We start from the raw sequence: 23380 nt of genomic DNA on the forward strand, positions 1-23380 counted from the left end.
CGCTTTTTCACACATGTAGTTTGCTATTGGCCGCTCTTTACACTTTCATTGATCTTTTTTTGGTACCCGCGCCGCCGTTACTATAGCAACCGACTACTGACAACAAACGTGAGATGGTCTGAAGTTTTCTCCTTAGCAACTGCCCCAAACGACTGACAGAAGCGCACGAAATAAACACTGCAATACGGTAATTTAGGGCAGTTTACGACGCTGAATTGCAAAATGTGAGGAGAAGAAGAAGAAGTATAGTTATGGGTTTAAAACTCTCTGAACTCGCTGGGTCGTGTTATTGTTTAGCCTGGTGACCGTTAACTGCGTGCGTAATGGCTGACGTTTGTGTCAAAGTCGCTGTCCGTATCCGCCCGCTGCTGCCCAAAGAGGTGCTCCATGCTCACCGGGTGTGTGTGCGAGTGGTGCCCGGGTCTTCGCAGGTGATGCTCGGTCAGCAGAGAACCTTCTCCTTCCACCACGCCTTCGGGCCAGAGGCGAGCCAAGATGAGGTGTACAAGGAGTGCGTCCGGCCGCTTTTGGACACCCTGCTGGACGGGTACAACGCCACCGTGTTCTGCTACGGGCAAACGGGGTCAGGGAAGACGTACACGCTGGATGGAGGGAACCTGGGTGAGTAATGATGCAAACTATAATGGGGTTTTATGGGTGTAAATGGTGTTGAATGGACTCGCAGTAGAGTGGGGTAACAAAGAGGGTGACATGGGGTAGAAGTGTCTATTGACCTTTTAGGCTATTGTATGGATGGATCTATTGTTTGAAATGAACTGAGAAGCTTGAAGTTTATAAATAAAACAGAGAGGAGACAGCCACTGCGTAATAACAAACGTTGGTACTAAGTTAAAGTGGGACAAAAGTTAATATTAACATTTTAGATCCAAAGTTGTGAGATCTTCAAACACTCTTGTTGGTTAAAAAAATGGGTATTAAAAAGTTTAGATTTAGCATTTGATGTACTGTCTAACTTTTGTGGTAGAAGTCCACATCTGATTGTCTCCATGGAGATTTTATTGTTTGCCTGAATTGTTCTAGAACATTTATTCAGTTCTGTATTTTGTTGCTAAAATAATACATTTAATAAAAATAATGATTCTGTCAGAGGGGTTGCCATTACTCCTGATTGTCTTCCTTGAGATAGGTGGGTTTGTTGTTATATTGTGGAACATTGCGGACAAAGCAATGAAAACTGGCATAGTGCACCTAAGATAACGATGACACATGGAACAAAATTCACCTGTCATGGTTTTGACTAAGATGTGATATTAAAAGTGTACGATAAATATAAATTACTTGAACAGTATTAATATAAAGTTATAAATGTGAATGTGATTTCAGTAGAGGAGGGGGGTCTGACGGACCGCGTGGCCCAGGACCTGTTTTGTTTGCTGGATGAGAGCAGTGAGGTGGTGGAGTACAGCATGACCCTATCATATCTGGAGCTTTACATGGAGGAGCTGAGGGACCTGCTGGAGCTGGCCACTGCCAACAAGACCTTACACATCAGAGAGGACGAGAGAGGAAACACTGGTACATTACATTTTATTGGAGTGGCGAGGGGCATTGTTCTTGCTGGGGTTCTTCTTATTATTATTTTTCCACCAAAACAATCACAGTTTTCACCCCCTGAATGTCGACGAAAAGTCCCACATATGGGTATAGGATCGACCAGCTCGGAGAAAAATTTCATAAAATGTGCATTGCAACTATGTCTGAAGCACACTGGCTCGACAGCGCCACCTACAAATTTTGAGATTTTCAATTTAATAGGAAGGCCTGACTCAGATTTTGATGAAATTCGCACCAGCGACAGAGCTCATAATTATAGCGCTGCTGTATGACAGACAGGAAGTCCGCCATATTGGATCAAATATTCGCCACAGCGTGTTTTCAAAACGCTTCTAGTCTCAGGTTTCACATGCCACATCCAGACACATGGGTTTTCATAAAACATCCACGTTTTCTCCGAATTCCACACGGTTCGCCCGTACGCCGCCGTTGAAAAAAAACGAGAGGGTTCACTTGCTTGTCTCCATGAAGATGTTTTTGTTTTGCCTGAAATGTCCATCAGTATGACAAACTTATTTATCTCCATGAAGACAAGCACCAGGCCAAGTTACAGGTCAGATCTATGCAGACCCCGCTCACAGTAAAATGTTGTCTAATGGCTCTGAACCTCTCTTGACGCATTATAACCTCCCTGTTTCTGTCCACAGTTGAAGTCGGAGCTGTGGAACAGCTGGTGTGCTCGGCAGACGAGCTCCTCAGCGTTTTGGCCACAGGAAACGCTCTTCGCCGCACCGGCCCCACCGCCATGAACGACCAGTCAAGTCGTTCACACGCCATTCTCACGCTCCACCTGCACCAGCGCATCCAAGACCCCCAAACCTCCACCCGATACAAGCGCACCTCCAAACTCCGCCTGATCGACTTAGCTGGGTCCGAGCGCGCCGACAAAACTGGCAACACCGGACCGCGCCTCAAAGAATCCGTGCACATCAATACAGGTTTACTCGCTCTTGGGAACGTCATCCGCGCGTTAACCGATCCAAAAGGCATGCCTAAACATATCCCATACAGAGACGCTAAGTTAACACGTTTGCTCCGGGATTCCCTGGGAGGTCAAGCGCACACACTGATGATCGCTTGTGTGAGCCCGTCGGACCGATGCTTAACCGAAACTTTGAGCGTACTACGGTTTGCGTCAAAAGCGCGAAATATCAGAAATCGCCCGCTATCGTCCAACAGCGCAGACAGAAACGGAACTACAACGCACTGGGACCCTATGGAGGCTAAAGTGGGCGAGCTGGAGTTTCAAGTGCAAACCTTAAGAGAGCTTTTGAAAGACAAACAGAGCAAACTGCAAAAAGAACGAGACAAGGATAAAGCCGGGGATGGTGAACAGTGTAAACCAGCTGTGCGTAATTCTGCAGATAAGATGCCAGGGTATTTTAAATTGTCGGAGGAGGCTGGAGCGCTATTGGCAGAGGTGGCGCCCTCTATTGCCGACAGTTTCTTCCAGAAGAGGCTGAAGAGATGGCAAGAAAAGTTTAAAATGACTAACACGAGTCAAAGCAGAGAAGAGAAAGAAAAGGAGGAGCAGAAACACAGTGAAGAGGTGCTGAAGCTCAGATGCAAGGTAACAGGGGCTCACTAAAGAAGACCTGTTATTTTTCTGGTATTTAATAAAAAATAAAAAAAAACTTAAAAAAAAAAAAAACCTCTTTGTTAGTAATCTCAAAATGAAGATCCTTATTTTACGTTTTGTTCTTTGTTACCAACAAAAATGATCTAAAATGATTTAAAGTGAGACTAAACACTTACTCTCCACCCACAATCACATTTCAAATAGAGCTAGTAAACTGGGCAGAACTAAAGAGGAGAGTGAGGAGGGGAGGGGTCTGGAGGTATAAGGAGCAGTGTGATTGGTCTAACAGGTATCCACACTTCAAACTCCGCCCCTGCAGCCTGGTGTTTGTAATCAGAAACATTTGGTTGTAATCAGAGCAGTCCTGTGTTATGTCATATAGTACCTCAAATTGCAGTGGCCACTGAAGGCAGCACACTCTGAGTTTTATATATTTTTTTGACCAGAAAGCTGCACATTTACCTAGTTTGTCCTACTTTTGAAACATCAGGTACACCAGCTTTAAGTTCAATTTTGACAGCAGTACTTGTAATTTTTACCATTTAACTGTACTTTTACTTAAGTACACATATTTGGTACTCTTTTATTGAGGAAAACAGCTCTTTCCTCTTGTGTTTTGTTAGTTTCTGCTAAGAAGAATAAGAAGCTTGACCCAGAGATGAAATACAAAGAAGAATTTCCTTAATCAACCAGTAAAGAACAATACTTGTATAAGGAGTCTGACAGTTTGAATAACTGACATTCCCAGGCACAGACTGAATGTTTACGCCTATACAATGAGTTTTATATGCATACTATAGTGGGCCACCATGGTTTAGACTTCCCCCCCGGTGTCTGATCTTTCTCAAATAATAAGTAAAGCCGTGGGCAGGGACAGGGGGTTTGTGAAAACAGACATTTTCTGAGCACTCAAGCCTGAAATGCAAGTAAGAACAGGTTCCTCAAACATGCATGAATCAATAGAGCGTAGACTTAGGTGATTAGAACACACATTAGAACACGGCTAAAAGCTCTTCAAAGTCTATTTAACAGAACAGAGCAAAAATTGGATCCAGGTGTGCCAGCTGTCAGATCAGGTAAGCCAATGCCCAGGTGGGAGGAGAGACAGACAACACAGAAGAGAGGGGGAGACAACAGGGAAAACAGCAGAACGGAGGATCCTGACATTATGAGATGTCCCTGTCAATATTTTAAAGCTTTTTGGAGCTACCTACATTTTTACCAAATTCATTCTGATACTAGAAAAATTCCACTTTACAAAAATACAAAGGTGCACTATGTATCTTTTCTGGAGAAGGGTTGTCTCCATGGAGATTTTATTACTTTACCAGGAATGTACCACAATCTAGCACATTCCATGCAAATAAGCCAGTGACACCATAAGGACAAGTTAAACATCAGATCTATGGAGAGGTGATCTTGCTCACAGTAATAATGCATGTTTTAGCAGTAATAACCTCTGTAATGCTATACAAGCAAGATGAATCTTTTAATGCCATATTGTGGTGCATTTCAGGCATACGTGTAAAGGAGATGCTGGGAAAAAGACCCAAAATTGTGACCTCAGAAAAGGACTGTATTTAGGACTAATCCATTGTCCACAATCAAAACAAAAACACATTCAAAACAAAACAAAAGTAACACCAATAACATCTCCAGGCAAATCCTTTATCAGAAAAATGACTTTATTTTAACTTTATTTCAAGATAGACTTTTCATATTGTCATTTTTTCAGGAAACTCTGTCAATCGCAGAAGAGGTGATCCAGGAGAAAGAGGTGGAGGTTCGACGATTACAAGAGCAGATAGATAGACTGAAACAGGACTGCAGCGCTCACCTGAGAGAACTGGAGGAGGAACGCGAGCACAATCAAATCAAGGTCAATGTCATGACAATAATAACACTTTCCACAGTTAATAATAATCATAATAATAATAATGCATTTTATTTATAAGCGCCTTTCAAAACACCCAAGGACACTGAACAAGATAAACATTAGATAAAAACATACAAATACAATAAAACATGACAAAAAACTGTTAAAGGTGCTGTACCTGATTTGTTTCTGTTTTAAAAATGCAAAAAAACAGAACAAATTCAATTGAAACAGTTTTACAGTGGTCCAAAGTTATTCCTTACTTACTTTATGCTTATAAACTCATCCACAATGAGTTTATAAGCACTTTTCACAACTCTCAGACACCACTGTGGAGTTTGACAGTAACGCTAACTACAAGTACCATGCTAACGCACACTTCCTGATTCTCAGACAAGAAAACACTTTCTGATTAGATGCAGACAGCACACAGCTGACTTATATTGACCTCAAGTCCTGCTTATACAGTATGACTGGAACAAGATACATTTTGCTAAAATACATGAGAGAAAATCATGCCAGGGCCTTTAAAGCAGTTATTATCATTTATATGGATTTCTAAGTAGTCAGTTACATTTACTTTTTGAAATTGTACTTCTCAGAGTTGTAGTTGTAGACAAGTTTTACTGCTCAACAAAACTCACCAAAGGTCGTGTTCACAGTTAAAACATTCACTTTATCAGTATGTTCACCAAATACATTTTTATTTTTACTTGAGTGATTATTTTGGTCACTACTTTTTACATCTACTTGAGTAATATTTTAGGGTAACAGTCATAAAAACAGTACTTTTTTTTTACTGCCACCTCTGTTTATGTTCTAGACGGAGCAGTTGGTGAACCAGCAGATTGTGATCGACCGTCTCAGAGGAGTGAAGTCCACAGTTTTGGGGACCAGAGCAAACAGCAGTATGATTGAGAGCTCAGAGAGGAGGGCCCAAAGTGTCCCTCTGCCCGGACCCAGCATGGCCCCCAGGCCACTCAGGAAGGTAAAGTCCCACTCTGTCAGTGTCAGCCATCCTCACGTCTGAGACACAGCAGGCTGACTTTATTGAGAGTTTCATGTTATAACAGAAGCCTGGAGTTGGGTTTTTTTCATGTTTCAGAAATCCTGCACATTTAAATCATCTCACTTAGCTCAAAACAATGCCCATACACTTTCACATTGTTTGGATGTAAGTGCTCAATGATCAGCAAATGGCGGCCTGACAAAGCCACTCTAAACTTATGCATTTGTCCAGAAACTCCTGCATTCACCTTTGTGCCCAAGGGTTTGTGAGAGCTAGGAATGAATTAAACCAGCAATTGCTTAAATCTAAATGTCACTCAGAGCACTCTTAAGGTTGACCAATATGAGAAGTGGGAGGGAAAAAGTATCTTTGTTTGAGCATAAAGCTGCATTCAGGAGAAGATTTGAGATGGAATGAAATCACGATGTGATTTGATCACTGCATTGCCCAGACCCCTGTGTTCACATGTCTTCTTCAATGTGAGACTCTGTCACAAGAGGAATGACAGATACCAAATTCAAGTATTCAAATGGCAAAGAACTTCTTTTGAACATAAAATGATACAATTCCTGTGTTTTCAGATCCACTCTAGCCCGCCCATTTTCTCTCTGGAGAGGGTCATGGCCGCCTTTAAAATGAGAGGTCTGCTTCTATTGGATGCACTGGACAGGAAACAGGAAGTGTACTCACCTTTTATAGAACAGAAGAACCATGAGCCAAGTCCATATAAAGAAGAAGAGGAAGAAGAGCGTAAAATGGTGTTCAGGTAAAAGAACTGTCTCTGCCCAATGTGTGTCAATTATTGTAGCCTTGAACTGCAAGAGGTCAGGGGAGCTTGTGTCTGAATGATCCTAGGGGCTGTATTGCTATGAGTCATCATTAGTTTCCTCCGCGGAGGAACTTGTCACTCTCTAATGCTGCACTCAGGTTGCAGTGTCAAAATCGTGGCAAATTGTTCATTGTTACCCACCGGCACTGAAAACATGAAACATGTTGACAGGGACTAAAATTCTCCAAAAGTTTTTCAACTCTTGTAACTGACATCTTGAAATGCTAAATTTACTGTGCAAATGCTCAAGACATGAATGCTTGAAATGCACTGTAGAAACGTTGGACTAGCTGAGACGCTCGTCCGCCATAGACTTGTAGACTTGCAGGTAAACCCGAGGAGCTTGGAGTAGAGCCGGTACTCCTCCACGTCGAAAGGAGTCAGCTGAGATGGCTCGAGCATCTGTTCCGGGTGCCTCCTGGAAGCCTCCCTGGAGAGGTGTCCCAGGAGTGTTTGTCGGTCACTTGGTTTATAATAAGTAATTTTAGGTATCAAATCAATTACAAACAATTGGCATTTCTGTTTCAGTCTGGAATAAAAGTGTTGAGCAAAACTCTTGTAATTTTTGTGTTAAAAAGGCGCTCACTTAACCGGACATGGACCAGTCGACAGAGAGAAAATCTGGAAGCACAATACAGCAGGAGGCAGAGGAAGCTATGAACGGTAAGTCATTTAAAAAAAAAAAAAATTCTTTCAGTCTTTGATGTTGAGCTGCTAAAGGCTATCACAAGTTAGACTAATAACTTCATTAAATACATTTACACTATAGTCATAATGAGACAAATACAAATATATAACAACATTTTTATTGTATTACATTTTAGTGTTTAAACTATGAGAAAAATGTGCTCCAGCATTTTGGATAGAATTTTGTGTACTGACGATGACAAAGAGGAATTCTTTTTTTTAACACAGCATAACTTCCTTAATTTTTTTCAACTTTTCATCACAAACTGACACTTAACTGATGTAAAATATTCTATATATTTACTACAGGTTCAATCCAACCAAACCATGAAATAAATAGAAAAACATGCACTTAAGTCATCCTTTTATGTAGTTTCTTTATTAAAACATGGTTTGGTGTTTTGTTTTTTGTGTGTTGGAAAAATCCACTTCTTTTAGGTTGTCTCTCTCCCCATGGCTACTCTGTGTTTTAAAAGCCCATACATTTGCACATGACCTTTTTAAGTTTACATTGAGAAATGCCAAAGCTAAGGTGTCCAAAGTGGTTAAACACATCTGAAAAATGAATCATAAAGGACAATTAATCCACTTATTTTTGTTTATCTTTAGAATTTCAAGATCAACAAACAAAGCCACGCCCACTGAACAAAATGAGGTCGAGTGTGAAGAGGAGGATCCATGACCTGTCCATCGCCATCAGGATGAAAGAGGAGCTCATCCAAGAGATGGACAAAACCGGTATGTGTATAGAAGGTGTATAGAAGTCTTTGAGCAAAATACCAAAAAGAGCCCAGTGAAGTAGTTAAAACTCATTTATTTAAGTAGCATTTGTGAATAGAATTGCACTTTTAAATGTAGATTCCAGCTCCCACAGATGAATGCTGTCGTTTTGTCCTTGGGCAAGACGCTTAATCCACTTCACCCCCAGTGTCTGTGTACACTGGTGTATGAATGTGTGTGGATGGGTGAGTGGTTTCTTGATGTAAAGCTTTGAGTGCCTTGAAAGTGGAAAAGCGCTGTATAAAAAGATTGAAATGTGAACAGCTAAACTAATACAAGAATCACATGCATTTCAGAACATGTTTGTAGAGGTTAAAGCGACAGCTGAGAGATGGATGGAAGTTGTAGTTCCAATGCCATACTGTGGAACATGGCTGGTAACAGAGCCACATCTCCATGGAGACAAACAGGTGGCGTACCCTCCAGAAAGAAAGACCTCATGAATATATTGGTCATTATAGTACTTAAAGTAGCACTGAGTAACTTTCTGGAGGGGACACATTACCTGATTCCATAAAATTAGAAACTTACACTCTCCATGGAGATATATGCACATTTAATGCCATATTTTAGGAGATGTTTTAAGTGCAACATGCTTTTAATATAGTCTGTAATTTTTTTGCATTGGGGCTTTGAATAACCACAGCATTTCAAATTCAGATTCTATCACGGTCATGATTAATCTTCCAACCTATAACCTATATATATATTAATCTTTATATTAACCTGTATATTGTATATTTTGTTCATTACAGCTAAATTGTACCAAGAAGTGGACAGACAGGGCAGCCACAGTGAAACAGGAGGAGTATTGTCCCGAATCTCATTGCAAAACCAACAAGTCCGAGCCCAGACGTACCACAGTCTACAACACATGCTCCAACAGAGGGCAGCACTGGAGGCTTCAAATGCACAAGACGAACATGACACTGAGAAGAATAAGGTGGAGAGGCTATTTGGCTCTTCAGAATCCGAGATAAATATATAGTTTATGTGAATTTGGGTCTAATGTTTTGTGTTTTGTAGGTTAAAGTGTCAGCAAACAGAGCAAACAACGACGAAGACCCAGTAGAACAGGTACTTAAATTATAGACCTATTGATACTATTCCAGTGTCATCACGCTGGAGGGTACTGCATGCATGTCTATAGAAGAATGTTCAGCAGCTACCATGGTGACGCAATGCACATATTAGCAAACACAGCCAAATGTTTTTAGATTGTAAAAAAAAAACAACAACATTATTATTGAGGTATTGATGTTCAACACTGACTAACTGAAGGACAAGCTTGTGTCTGTAATGTTATTTGAGAGGGTCTTGTGTAATAGTACAAACCAACTCACCTGTTGTAGTTTAACTAAGTCAGTTCTTTATGGTCAGATTGTGTGAAAACAAAGGTCAGAGTAAAATCTAACCTGAATGACAGAGCTAGCGTAAGCCCCTCAGAGAATGATAATGACATTGTTTGGCTTTTGTGAGCTTTTAAGGATAGTATAATGTTGTGAACCCCGCAAAAACATCCCAGCAGGGGGCAACCTCTGTAAACTGTTAGCATCTAAAACCTCTATCGAAAGGCTATGATTGAATCGTTATGTGATGTGGTATTTTTATTGAAATTGGAAATGTATTAAAAATGTATATTATAAAAATAGTTGTTTTAGAGAGATGCAAAAATGCAACATTTAATATATCATGTGTAATAAATGCAATTTTATTACAGATTATATTGCAAATTAAAACAAAGTCACAGTGTAATCTTTCAAACTAGGGTTTATTTGGGTACTTTTGTTCATTTTAGTTTCATTTTGATGGTCCATTCACTTTTTGTGCAATACTTGAATCTCAGTTGAGAAACTGACTGGCATAATTCAGCACATACCATATCTGATATATTACTAATACTTTTAGTTTTCTGTTATATGCAGCATTTTGAGGACTTTTTCCCATTCAAAAGAAATGTTTGTAAATTTTTAATCGCTATAGCAACTGTCCTAATTTCTCATCATTCTGTAAACTGGATTTCTAAAATATTGCTTGAATATTATAGGGACAATCCCAAAAATATATCAATATAATAATTTTTTCCCACCGTTCATTCTGTCCTGTCTGTTAATTGTTACGTAGAATGCTGTGGTAGCTTGGCTCGCTCAGGTGGAGGAGCAGGTTCTGCAGAGGAGAGCAGAGCAGAGGGAGCTGGAGGAGGAGCAGAGGAGGAGGGCGGAGGTCCAAGAGAGAAGAGAGGCCTGTCTACAGCAGAGAGACGAACTACAGGACAAGAGGCTGCGCTCCAGTCAGGTCAGTACTACTACTACAGCAGAGAGACAGACTACAGCACAAGAAGCTGCACTCCAGTCAGATCACTTTAAATACTACTTATTACTACTACTGTTACTACTATTACTACTACTACTGCTACTAGTACTACAGTAGAGAGATGGACTACAGAATAAGAGGTTGTGCTCCAGTCAGGTCAGTTTAAGTACTACTACTATTACTACTGCTACTACTGCTACTACTACTTCTACAGCAAAAAAGTTGAAAAGAAAAATAGAAGTAGGAATATGCCCACCTATGTGATCAACACGGAAAATTCCATTGAGAATGCAGCTAGAATTTATGCACAAGTAAGGCAGTTTGAACCTTTAAAACTTCCATCCATCCATCCGCTTATCCGGGGCCGGGTCACGGGGGCATGTCCTCCAGCTCTTCTGATGGGACCCCAAGGCGTTCCCAGGCCAGCTGAGAGACATAGTCCCTCTGGCGTGTCCTGGGTCTTCCCCGGGGCCTCCTTTAAAACTTTATTTAACAAAACAAAGTTGCCGTTTATTTACATTAGTCTAATTATAACTACTGCAAATCTTCTTATTTTCTGGTAACATAGCACATACTTCACTATAGGCTAATGTTTTATTTTTCTTCTAGGTTCTGAGCCAGGACCTGCTGCGTATGTCAGTGCAGATAGAACATTTGGAGGAGCAGATTGAAAACAGTGAAATGGAGCGATCAAAAGGGGTTTCTGTGGAGGAGCTGAGGAAGGAGAGAGAGGGACTTCAGCAGAGACGAGACGCACTAGAGCAACAACTACAGGACAACCAAGTGCTCACGCAAGAGGTACTGAATGACTTGTTACTGATTTGTTACTGTATTTATATTCAGTTTGGGGAATCTGATAAACAATGTACTAACTCATTCAGAAATAACTTTAAAAGATAATTAAAACAATGAAACCTTTTTTTCTCCTACATAAATTTATTTAAGTATAAGGTATGTACTTTTTTTTTTATGTACTACAATCACAACTGAACCTGTGTGTCCAGAGCCTTAACCTGCAGATGGAGGACACACATAAGTGTTTCTCATTCTCAGTATTTGAACAGTAGTGACTGACGATAGTAACTTTAGTTTTAATCCAATACTAAGTAATAATTTGGCAAGTACTGTGATATCAATCCGATACTGATATCAATTTTTGACTTGTGTATAGCGATGCTTTGAAATTCCTCTATTAGAAAGAATTTAGACTTAGCATATATAATTTTCTCTCCACCCAAACTTGAAGTGATCTAAAAATTAAATATATTTGTTCAGGAGGAGCAGAGCCTGGTGGAGCTGGAGGAGGCCATAGAAACACTGGACGCTGCTCTGGAGTTTAAATATCAATCGATTCAGAGAAAAGAGGACAAGTTATCTAAGTGTGAGCCTGAGTCGTGCTCCTCTCACAGACGGAGCAGAGAGGACACAGACATGAGGACTCTACGCAGGAGACTGAGGGAGATGAGCCCACCCAAAACCACTGAGCTCCTCATCACATACTTCAACAAGGTGAGGGAGGAACATGGACATAAGACACCTCAAAGTAAATGAATATGTTTTAATCAGCTGTCTGCTTATCTCTCTGTTATCTTATGGCTGAGTTGACTTGAATTTAGACAGTGATAAAGATGTGAGTCTGGTCACCGGTGAATCTCTCTGTTTTCAGATGAGTGTGATTGACAGGTGGACTGGCCTGTCTGTATCAAAACATCCTCAGATCTTGACCTAGTCTTGGTCAGAACTTTAGTTGGAAGATTTGACCTATTATGCATGTTTTGGGTTGATGGGGGAAACCACAGTGCCTGAAGAAAACCCACAGACACAGGGAGAACATGCAAACTCCACACAGACAGGCCTGGAAGTCGAACCCAGAACGTTCTTGCAGTGAGGCACACAGCCACCAGTTGACCTGTCATATAACTGGTCACTCCTAAAATAATGAAATAAGAGATAACCGTAATGTAACAACTGTAATGTCCCTGATCAGGTGGTGCGTCTTCGTGAGGCCGAGCGGGTGTTGCTATGGCGATGTGAGGATTTGGAGTTGCAAACTTCAGAGCAGGGTGAAGCTCTGAGGATGATGGAGGAGAACATACAGCGTTTGGCTCTGGACACAGACAGAAGACTGATGCAACAGCACAGAGACAACCAGAGACAAGTCCAACTACTGCTCAGGCAACTCCAAGGTAAGGAGACCAGGGATTACAGGGGTTATAATCAGACTTTTCTTTTTTCTGCATATTTTCTTTTTTGCAGAAATGGCCTCTAATGGTGAACTGCAGGAGATGCAAGAGAGACTTCAGCATTTGGAGAAAGAGCTATTTTTCTACAAAAACTCAAGTCGAAATCTGAAAAAGCAACTCAGAGAATTCAGCACCTCTGTGACTTCCACTGACCATGTTTTAATCCCAAAAAAGACAAACACCAATGGATCAGAAGAACCATCTGCAACTCACATACCAACCACATACACGAGAATAAGCTCTACTACTGCAACGCAATCTCAACACGACCGATTTTCACTGCAAAACTCCAGTCCCTCTGCATCTTTTCATCTCCAAGAAAGCCAAAATTCAACTGTGCACAGCCAAACATCATTAAGACAATCCAGTGACAGCGCTCAGAGTAGCAGGTCTGGTGAGAAGTTAACTCCAGTTCGAATCCATCGTAGAGACCTCAGGCAGATCTCCCTGACTAATCTGCAAGCCAGCCGCTCGTCCACAAGAGGGCAGCAGTCGATCGTGGACTCCAGCACAGAGCCAGCAATGATGGAAGATTCAATTGAGGTGTCAAGAAAAAGTGACACTTAAAGGGCCCATATTAGGCTATTTTCTGACCTATGTTATCATGTTATTTCCTCATCAAAAATGTACCTGGATTTGGGTTTTGTTTCATTCGTTTGTTTAACACAAAAGGTAGCTGTTAACTACAAACTACAACTACATGACATCACAAGGTGGAACAGAGCATTTTGAGCTTTGGAGATGTAGACAGACTAGTAATAAAGAGTTACTCAAACATGTGTGAATGAAACAAAACACAACTCCAGGTATTATTATGATAACATTACAACAGCCTTAAACTCACAATAGTCAATTTTGTGTAATATAGGACCTTTAATTCTAGTTAGTATGCTCTGGGGGATGGTCTACTCTGATGGGTCTTTCAGAGTGGTAAAGTTTATCCAACCCACGCTCCCTAAAAGACAATAAAAGACAGTAAAGAGTAAATGAATAAAAAATAATTATAATACGTAAACCAAAAAATGGTTAAAACAATAGAATGAATGAATTTAGTTTAGAGACAAGGTTATAATTTAGGTTAGGAAACTGGTTATGGTTAAAGGTGCAGAATGTAACTTTTCTGGTACGCAATCTGCTCGTCTCCATAGAGATGTTTTTGTTTTGCCCGGAAGGTCTAACAGTATAGCATTAAATTAATCTATTTAGCACTTTTTATGTATTAATTGCTTCAAAAAAATAATAACAAGTGGAAAACATGCTTTCATACTGTAAGCAGGGTCACCTCTCCACGGGTCTAACCTGTAACTTGGCCTGGTGTCATCTGTTTGGCTCCATGGAGATAATTTAATGTCATGCTGTGAAACAATCTAGCCAAGGTGGAACCACCATTAGGAAAGTTACATCTTTAACTCTAGGTTTAGGAAAGTGGTTTGGGTTAGTTAATGTGTTAGTAACACTAACTAAAAAAAAAACTATTTTGTCATTTAGTAGTTTTATCTCATCTTAAATATTTAAACATTTTAGACATATTCATAGCAACAGAACTGAGCACATTACCATGATAACCAGAGTTGCTTCATTGATTAAATCCTATTGGAGCTAATCATTTAAAAATGTGTAAAATAAGACAAAATAATTTAATTTAACTAATGCTGCAAGTTAAAAAAAAAAAGTACTTTTCAATATGTAAGTAGACTGTGCCTTATGACTGCAGCTAATAAAACAATCAAGCTCTTAGTAATCTTCTTAGTCATCTTTTCATCATTTTATATTTTATATTACTGTACTTTAATACTACTGTTTTATGCTTTTTTTTTGTTTTTCATTGGTTCATTTTCATTTAGATTAAGTTATTTGTATTTTTAAACTTGCCAACTTTCCTATCTTCCTTTAATCACACACGTAGGACTAGTTTGCTTAAGATGCACTTACAATGCACATTAGATACTTTTTTAGCACTGGAATTGTAATGTTTTTCCTTATTACTTTATGGTTACTGTACGATTATTTTCCCAATATTGTGTGCTGTATGTTTTTTATTAAACTAACTAGAATACATCTACTACACTGTGTGATTGCATGAATGTACCTGTTCAGTATTTTAACCTTATTTAACCAGAAAAGAAAATTCATAATATGTTTAACATGGGGTTTTCATTGCAGATGTTTTTGATTAGTGTCCAGTTCAAACCAGCTTTACTTATACATGTGCTGGAATACAAAAATATACCTTAATTTATTTCCACCAATCATTATAATAAATAATTAAAACTGAAAACAACTTATAGAATCAAAAGAAACGGAAAATGGACACAAAAAAAGGTTACTAAATATACATTTTTAAAATATGAATACAAATTAATGAATGAAGCTATTAATTGTTGTATGGACATCTTACACAGACACACATGGCTGGACTAAAAGAGGAGATACAGGAGGAGCATGTACTTTTTATTTAATGTTGATTTCATGGTTTTCTAATTTCTAATTTTATTTTTATTAGCCTGAAGTTGGAGCCTTCAACTTCTATGGAAACTGGCTGATTTGTGATAATCTCACTTTTTGTTCTTGGATGTTACTTGGCTATCATGGGTTTCAGAATGATGAAAGGTTGCCATAGCAACTACCAAGTCAAAACAAAATATTTTTCTGTTTTAATCATATTATCAAATGATGTTTATTTTTGAATGGTCAACCGTGGCTACAAATGGCTCCATATACCATTGAGCTGAGCTCATATATAGCGTAGTTAAGGTGACATTTATATTAATTAATTTCACGGACCTGATGAACCTTATTTAATTCCCAAGTTTGTCCTTTTTGCCTCCACTGGGTTCCCGTACTCAGACTCGCCTGTCGCTGTGCCGCAGAGAGAAGCTTTGGTGAACCAACTTTGCACTTTTCTCCGCAGTTAAACTTGTGCAAACCAAGACCACCTCAGCACTAACACAGAAGGTCTGCATACGTCTTTAGATTGCATCCTGTACTTTTTTGCGTGTTTTAATTGCAAATCTAGCGGTGTTTTATAGTTGGCTAACTTAATGCTAACTGTAGCTAGCCTTGTCCATTTAAATCAGTGTGGCCGAAGAATGCTAGCCGTTGTATTCCTGAGCTAATTTCTCTTCATTATCGGCATTGTATTGTTTTGGTACTCACTTTTATCTATTTTTAGCTTTATATCTAACCGGGATTTGTCCAGATTTATTGCAATTCTGGGTGGTATTTTTTAAAAAACACATTTTATTATCTTACTTGATGTGAGAAGTTAAATAATTTCTACTATAATCTCGTTTTTACTAAAGATTCAAGCATTTATTACATTCATTGTTTTCATGACACATTTTAACATAGTTCAATCACTCGGGTATCTTTTAAAACTGGTTGGTTGCAGTTGTTTTTGTAATTGCAATGTTATGTTTCGATTTCTCTCCTAGTTTTCATTATTATAATGGCATCTTCCGCAATGATTACGGTCCCCACTACGGCCTCTCGCTTCGCCCTGCTCCAGGTCGACTCGGACTCTGATTCAGATTGCTCGGATCCGGGGAAGACGTCGGCGAAATCAGGTCGGGACCTGAGTGGTAAAGGACGGCAGGGGAAGGGGGGAGCCGGGGGTAAAGCGCAGGGGAACGACAAAAAGAAAGACAAGAAAAAGAAGAGGAAAGAACAACAACAAAGTGAAGCCAATGAGGTGTGTCAAGTTTCATGTCACGAATGAACTTGTGGTTTTAATTCACCTGAAATAAAAGTGATTGATTGAAAACATAAGTCAAGATTCAGTGCATACTTTATGCACATTTTAAACAGGCCAGGAATTAATTATAGTGATCATAATGAAGACTGAAATATGACTACTGGAATCACGTGCACATCACTAAAAGAGGATATTTTGTCATTTACAAAGGTGATAAATTTCCTTCATAACTGTTTCAAATAAAAAAAATAAAAAGTTAAAACTTATTGCAACCCCTACATTTTGCTTTTTTGCCTCTTTGGTAGCTGTGTTTTGTCAGTGTTTATAGATTCATAGATTAGACCCACAATATAATGTTTAGTGATATGTTTCTAAATATTCTACTGTATGATCACCATACAAAGGTCTGTGAAGAATGTTAAACTTCATTAGCCAATTTAACAAGTTGCAACATACCACTTACTTTTCATGCATCGTGTGTGCAGTCCTGGAATTACAGAGATACTAGTTGTGTCCACTTCTACATTTATTTTTATGTATGTATGTATGTATGTATGATGTATTGATGATTCATATCCCCACAATTTGCCTGTGATTACCTGTTGAAAATCGAAGAAGAAATATTGTCAACTTGAGATGCTATGTGTTTTTGAGTGATAGTAGGAAAGCAGGAAAGATCGTATAAAACAAAAGTGGAAATTCTTCTTGTCTAGAAGTTGTAGATGGCTTTACATATTTCACATGTTTGTTTAATCCTGATTTGTTTTTCAGTTGAGGAACCTGGCCTTTAGAAAGATCCCTCAGAAATGCTGTGCACCAAATCTATCTTTGTCTGGAATCGCTAACGAGCTGTTGAACCCTGCAGTGGGAGAGGGACATCCCGGAGCGACTGAAGGCTGGCAGCAGTGGAAACAGAGAGACGAGCAGGTTATTGGACTGTTTATTTTTCATTGATTATTATTAAGGCTGAAGGTAAAATATATCAAATGTGATCGTCTTTCCTTGAGATATTTGCAATTTTGTATATGAACGTATATTCAGTTAACGGTTCATAAAGCAGTTAATATGTTCAGGAGCATTAAAAATGAGCAAAGACTAAAATATAAGCAATGATACAAGATTCCCATGCATTTCAGAACATGTTTGTTGAGGTCTAAACTAGAGTGTTGGCAAGTTTAAGACATAACAAGAGATAATTTAGTATTTTACTGTGTAAATAATTTCAACCTTTGCCAGTTGCAACGGTTTGATATGCATTACATTTTTAGCTCAGTTGAGAGTGGTTGTCCACTGATCCAAAGGTTGGGGGTTCGAGTCCCGCTCTTGACATAAACATCATTGGTTGAGCAGTCAGATCCACTGACCCACACGTCTAGCTCCTACAGATGAATGCTGTCATTGTGTCCATGGGCAAGACACTTAACCCTCCTCGTCTCCAGTGTCTGCATATACTGGTTTTTGAATGTGTGTGTGAATGGGTGAGTGGTTCCTTGATGTAAAACGCTTTAAGTGTCAACAAGGTGGAAAAGTGCTGTATAAAAATTGGACCATTTTACCATCTTGCAGGTATTGGGGATAATATATGCTATTTAGGACAGATGCATTATTGTCAAGTAGGCATGTCACGATAATTATTATGTCGACTTTTTGGTGTCAGTATTTATCGTGTGTATTTATTTTTTGACTATAACATAAAATTTAAGCTGTAAAAGGTTACATTATTAACTCCTATGACTCGTTACACAAAGAAAGTACCAAGTAAACAAAGTGATTCATTCTGCTGTTTGTTGCAGCTCATGGTTTTTAACAATATTTTGCCTTTAGAATAGTTTTTGTGGTTTAAATTTGCTCTTGGGTTATTGTGTCAGTGGCATAAATTAGTTTCAATATTATTGTTTTTTGTCTATATTTACTTCAGCAATATATTGCACTTCAAAATGTGTTATTGTGACAAGCCTGTCATCAAGTGTTGCTTTAATTTAGTGCAACCCACTGTATTTTTCACTAAAACCTCTCTGGAATTTCTTTCTTCTCCACAGATGACCTCAGAGTTATACCAGGCGGACTTGGAAAAGGCTTTGCTCATCAGTAAATTAGAATACGAACAACAGAAAGAGGTAACTTCATACATAAACGACACCAAGGGCACATTGGGTCATTCTAGTACAGAATGTAAGATGCTGGTTGTCTCCTAAATAGGGATGCCACAATATTAGAATTGAGAAGAAGCGCTAATAATAATTTCAATCCTATTACGGGAACTATAACAAAAAAGTGTAATCTGTAACTTTTAAACACACAAATAAATGATTAAATATGTGGCCGGCTTCAGGATATTTACTCATCTAATTTCTGAATTGAAATGAAGTCATGCTAAAGGTCGTTTATTGGATAAAATTGATTCTTGTGAGCTGTAAGACGTGTTACAATGTTGCATCCTCCTCAAAAACATACCCAGAGTTGTGCTTTATTTCTTTCACACATGAAGCGATACAGGAATATGGGCTCTTTAATGTGTGATTGTTTTACTCAAAACACTTAATCATTTTTATTAACCATTTTAGATGTATTTTTGAACATAGTTTGAATTGAAATACCTTTTTACTTCCAATTCCAATGTTTGATGAATTGATTGATTCTTAACCTTCTTGCTCCAAACAGAATACCACAAATGCACCTTCGCCCAAAGCCGGAGGAGGAAAAGAGGGAGGAGGGAAGAAGGAGAAAAAGAAGAACCAGCAGACGAAAGACAAAAAGACTGTTTCACTGCAGGACTTTCAGGCTGAGGGCACCACAGGTCAGACACACTCACCACTACACTGGGCTGGGCAATATAGTGAATGTAGTGATGTTGATGGGATCACCATTAGCACAGTTGCATTCTAGAATGTATTTATTTTTTTAACAATATTGTACATTTAGAATACTTTTTGGGGTATAATTCTGCTTTATGGTTTGGTTTCAATATTATCGTTTATCATCTATATTTACTTCACCAATATATCACACTTCAGAATTTGTTTCAGGTCTACGTATCGTGATTCACAAATTTGCTCTTAAATGCAGTTTTACGCTTTTTGACAATTTTCCTACTCACACCTCCCATTGGTCAGTCTCGGCAATGCTCTGAGTGAGTGACTAGTGGATTTAACCAATCAGGGAAGTGTGAACTTTCAGAAGAAGCAGATGACTTTAGTTCCCTCTTTAACGCAATAAAAAGATATAAGTTCACATGAGTCCTGATTAAAATGAAATGACTCCTGCCTCATGCGTACTACTGTTGATCTGGGCCTGTTTTTTTCTTTATTTCAGAACATTTAAAGAAAAAACAAGAGGTAAGATCATTTAAATGTTATTCTTGTGCATCTGTATTTACATAGTGACAAACATTGTTCCAATATTGTTAAGCAGGAGTCGAGAACAGCCAATAACGTCACAGGGCCTCGACCAGAAGAGCGTTTTTTCAATAAACTGGAAGACGACGTCACTCGGATCATTCAACAGGAGAGAAGACGGGACCAGTTCACCTCCAATCAGGAACAGGAAGTCACCTCGCCCACAGAGCATGAACCAGTGAGTGCAGAAGGAACAATGGCGTGACTTGTCGCTAGCTTTAGCAACAGGTTTGATTGATAGCATTGCTAAACCAGCAATTTGGGCGGGAAGGGGAATTACATTCAACAGCCTGGCACCAGGTTTCCCCAGCAGCTTTCCATGAATTTTTGTACAGGGACAATAACGTACAGCTTAATCCAGTGGTTCCTGAAGAGGGGTCGTTTGAAGATGTAATTTTAAGATATCAAATGTAAGCTGGGAACAGTGTATTTTTATGGGTCAAATAGCACAATATGATACTCAAATACACACCATTGAACCAGATTTTTTTTTACTTGAAATTTATGATGGACATCAAATTTATATTTCAGTGGGGGGTCGATTGCATGGTTATTTTGGGGGTCCCATAGTGAAAAGGACCCCCTACTTTAACCAACATTGTTTTTACATAGAGAATGAGCTGAAAGGACAATAAAATAAGACATGAGTTTTTGGAGTTGGACACTTTTGTTCAAATGGTGTAAAGAGATTCACCCTGGAAGCAGTTGAACAAACTAAATCTTTCTCTCTGGTTGTTTTTGATGACTCAGGACCCCAGAGCGGAGCAGTTGAAGTACGAGCTGGAGAAGAAAGACCAGGAAATAGAGAAGTTAAAGAAAACCATCTCACAGTGGGAGGTGAGGAATCTGACCCTTGTGTGTCTGACCTTTGGTGCTTTACTACATCGCTATTGGAGGTTTTAGGCTTTCCTAAATTTAAGTTTTCCTAATTTCTTTGGACTTCTAGATCATGTATTGTTGTTTTTTTTAATTCTCCATATATGTACAGATTAGCAAAATATTACATTTAAACTACATTTTCACGTTGATGCAAAAAACTTTGGCCACTGACCGATAGAAAAAAGGCAACACAATGTGTCAACTGCTGCAGAAACAAATAAACCAACATTATCAGATTGTCTTTAGACTGTGACCTAAATGATCTTTGTGTTTCCATCCCACAGGTGAAGTACAAAGAAGTCAAAGCCAGAAATTCTCAGCTTCTTAAGATGCTTCAGCAGGGAGAAAGTGAGTGCTCCAGGCCTCGTGTAATATATAGTTTTATTATATAGTACAGATCTACCAATGTTGAATATCTATGTAGAATACACACTAAACCAGGATCAAGACAAAGTTAAAATGGCTCATGACAAAAAAGGCTTTTTGAGATTGTACTAGTAAGATACAGCTCTGAATATTATCCATCTCTGTCCTTGCGGTGTGGATATTGTGTCATCTGATCTTGCATTTTTTGAACGTTCCATCTAAAAATGTATTGTTTTGTTTTCAGTGAAGGACAAAGCAGAAATCCTTCTACAGGTGGAAGAGCTGCTACATATAAAGGAGGAGCTCTCGTCACAGGTACAGAAGTTACTCTGTAGAAAATATTACAATGGGGAAATACAATGCAGTGTTCATGATTAAATACTTGTTGTTTTTAGGTCACATTACTTCATGGTGCTCTTGAACAAGAACGATCCAAAGTGAAGGGTCTCCAGTCTGACCAGCCCAAGCACCAGGTGAGCCCACTGCAGAGTTTACAGGGTTGATGTTATACTGTATTTTCATTTGCTCCTTCGGCCCCAATCAGCATTTCAGTTACATCCCCTAATGTTAAGCCTGATCATTTTACATTTATTAAATTAAAGGTGCACTAAGTAACTTTTCTGGTGGAGAGCCTGTCACCTGATGATCTCATTTAAATGTTATTGCTTTACCTGAAATATTCTACATTATGGTTTAAATGTTTGTCATTTTACTGGAAAATTTACTTAAGTATAGATACCTAAAAAATCTACTTGAATACAGTACTTTATTACTTGTGCTTCATTACCTTTCCCCACTCTAATAGGCTTATCTGTAATGGTTGCGTTCACAAATTTAACGTCATAATTTCAGATGGAGGGCGGAGGAAAGAAAGAATCAAAATTAAAATAAATGTTTAACCATAACAATATTTGTTAATGATTGACTCCACAAAATTTTATGGTTTAAAGTCCCTTCACAACGATCATGTCTGCGGGGTTGAATAATGGCACCACTTTCACTTTTGTTTACACTGCCAGGTTTATGTGGCTAGACCCAGTAATTACAGAGATATACCAACAGCTGTTTTTGTGTTTTTGTGTCCAATTTAATGTTTTTCGTCCATTTTCAGGCAAACAAAAGGGGAAAAAAAGTATCAGAGACGGACTAATGAATGTAGCTGCATGAAGACTCTCCACACAAATGAAGTATTCTGTCTCTGATCAGGGCTCCTCCTTCTCTTTACTTTGGGTTCAATTCTCCATCTGTCCACATCAGACGCATGCTTCGCTCTGTAAACTTCAGAACTCCATTTCAAATGAGAAAATTGCACTGCTTTTAAAAATGACTGAGTTTTAGTTTTATTGTTGGGACGCTGGTTCATGCCCTGTTTGTCTGTGCTACAGGCTAAATCACAGATGTAAAGTTATGTTTGGGTTTGAGCTGTGAAGTAAATAAATTACTTTCACAGAGACACGGCTTTGTCTGTGATGCTTTGTGATCTTCAGTAGTATGGTGGAATGTTAAAGGAACTGTATATAAGATTTTGATTTTAAATTTCATAAACTTGACCCATTTGAGTCCCCAGATACGAGGTAAACATCTTCAAATCAACATCAGCTTTTCCTGATAACAATTCTAATGCTGATTTATTCTTAATTACAAAAACACTGAACATGTTGTCCCATTTGGTTCTGAAAATGATTATCCAATCAAAAAGTAGAATGAGCCTCACATGAATCGTTCCTTTTGGTTGCCAGTTTCAGTGTTGAAATCTAGTTGGGTTGAACCTAAAAGGACTCTCTGATCTGAATCCTCACTACCTAAACCCTAGCATAATCAGTGCTAGTGCCCCCTCTGTAACTCAGGGAGTGAATGCTGGACTTTCTGAGCTTTCACATGAACCATGACCTGTCCATTTACTGAGAATGAGTCCTCTATTTGCAGGTTAAGGCTCTGGACACAGGTTCAGTTGTGGTTGCAGTACCTTTTTAAAACTCTGGGAGCACAGTCTACATATAGCTCCTTTAAGATGATTTGGTAAATGGATAATAATGATTATTCATGTCAGTGAAGAACTGAGGGAAAATGAAGAAACTGCATTTAGGTTTATATTTTAGTAGTATTGTTTTTGTCTAAAAGTGTGGTGTTTGTCAAATGTCTACATCATACTCTA

The 23380-nt window shown here is 38.8% G+C and overlaps 2 protein-coding genes across 3 annotated transcripts; both read left to right on the forward strand.

Annotated features, from left to right (window-relative positions):
- Nucleotides 1-323: 323 nt before the first annotated feature.
- Nucleotides 324-13458, forward strand: LOC117376181 (kinesin-like protein KIF27). Its single transcript, XM_055224243.1, has 14 exons — nucleotides 324-621; nucleotides 1345-1536; nucleotides 2223-3145; nucleotides 4890-5033; nucleotides 5854-6018; nucleotides 6621-6789; nucleotides 8165-8293; nucleotides 9091-9278; nucleotides 9362-9412; nucleotides 10460-10630; nucleotides 11258-11446; nucleotides 11924-12157; nucleotides 12636-12834; nucleotides 12905-13458. Exons 1-14 carry the CDS (start codon nucleotides 324-326, stop codon nucleotides 13456-13458), a joined length of 3606 nt encoding a protein of 1201 aa, XP_055080218.1.
- A 2261-nt stretch (nucleotides 13459-15719) lies between these two features.
- Nucleotides 15720-22680, forward strand: gkap1 (G kinase anchoring protein 1). Of its 2 annotated transcripts, none has more exons than XM_033973307.2 (12): nucleotides 15720-15846; nucleotides 16326-16582; nucleotides 17357-17512; nucleotides 18625-18702; nucleotides 19247-19382; nucleotides 19898-19920; nucleotides 19997-20158; nucleotides 20731-20817; nucleotides 21144-21207; nucleotides 21470-21540; nucleotides 21621-21698; nucleotides 22337-22680. In XM_033973307.2, the coding sequence occupies exons 2-12, from the start codon at nucleotides 16340-16342 to the stop codon at nucleotides 22373-22375; spliced, it is 1137 nt and encodes a 378-aa protein (XP_033829198.1). In that variant the 5' UTR covers nucleotides 15720-15846; nucleotides 16326-16339; the 3' UTR covers nucleotides 22376-22680. The 2 variants fall into 2 exon arrangements, with proteins under 2 accessions (XP_033829198.1, XP_033829197.1); XM_033973306.2 differs by having other exon boundaries at nucleotides 15730-15846; nucleotides 19994-20158.
- Nucleotides 22681-23380: the final 700 nt, after the last annotated feature.

Source organism: Periophthalmus magnuspinnatus, chromosome 9 (assembly GCF_009829125.3).
Source record: "Periophthalmus magnuspinnatus isolate fPerMag1 chromosome 9, fPerMag1.2.pri, whole genome shotgun sequence".
Classification (NCBI taxonomy): Eukaryota; Metazoa; Chordata; class Actinopteri; order Gobiiformes; family Gobiidae; genus Periophthalmus; species Periophthalmus magnuspinnatus.

Bases quoted from the DNA above. Each gene is read 5' to 3' on its own strand.
- LOC117376181 (XM_055224243.1), top strand. From the start codon at position 324: ATGGCTGACGTTTGTGTCAAAGTCGCTGTCCGTATCCGCCCGCTGCTG. The intron at 3,146-4,889 runs GTAACAGGGGCT...TCATTTTTTCAG, and splicing joins TGCTGAAGCTCAGATGCAAG to GAAACTCTGTCAATCGCAGA. The intron at 5,034-5,853 runs GTCAATGTCATG...TTTATGTTCTAG, and splicing joins GCGAGCACAATCAAATCAAG to ACGGAGCAGTTGGTGAACCA.
- gkap1 (XM_033973306.2), top strand. From the start codon at position 16,340: ATGGCATCTTCCGCAATGATTACGGTCCCCACTACGGCCTCTCGCTTC. The intron at 19,383-19,897 runs GTCAGACACACT...TCTTTATTTCAG, and splicing joins TCAGGCTGAGGGCACCACAG to AACATTTAAAGAAAAAACAA. The intron at 21,208-21,469 runs GTGAGTGCTCCA...TTTTGTTTTCAG, and splicing joins GATGCTTCAGCAGGGAGAAA to TGAAGGACAAAGCAGAAATC.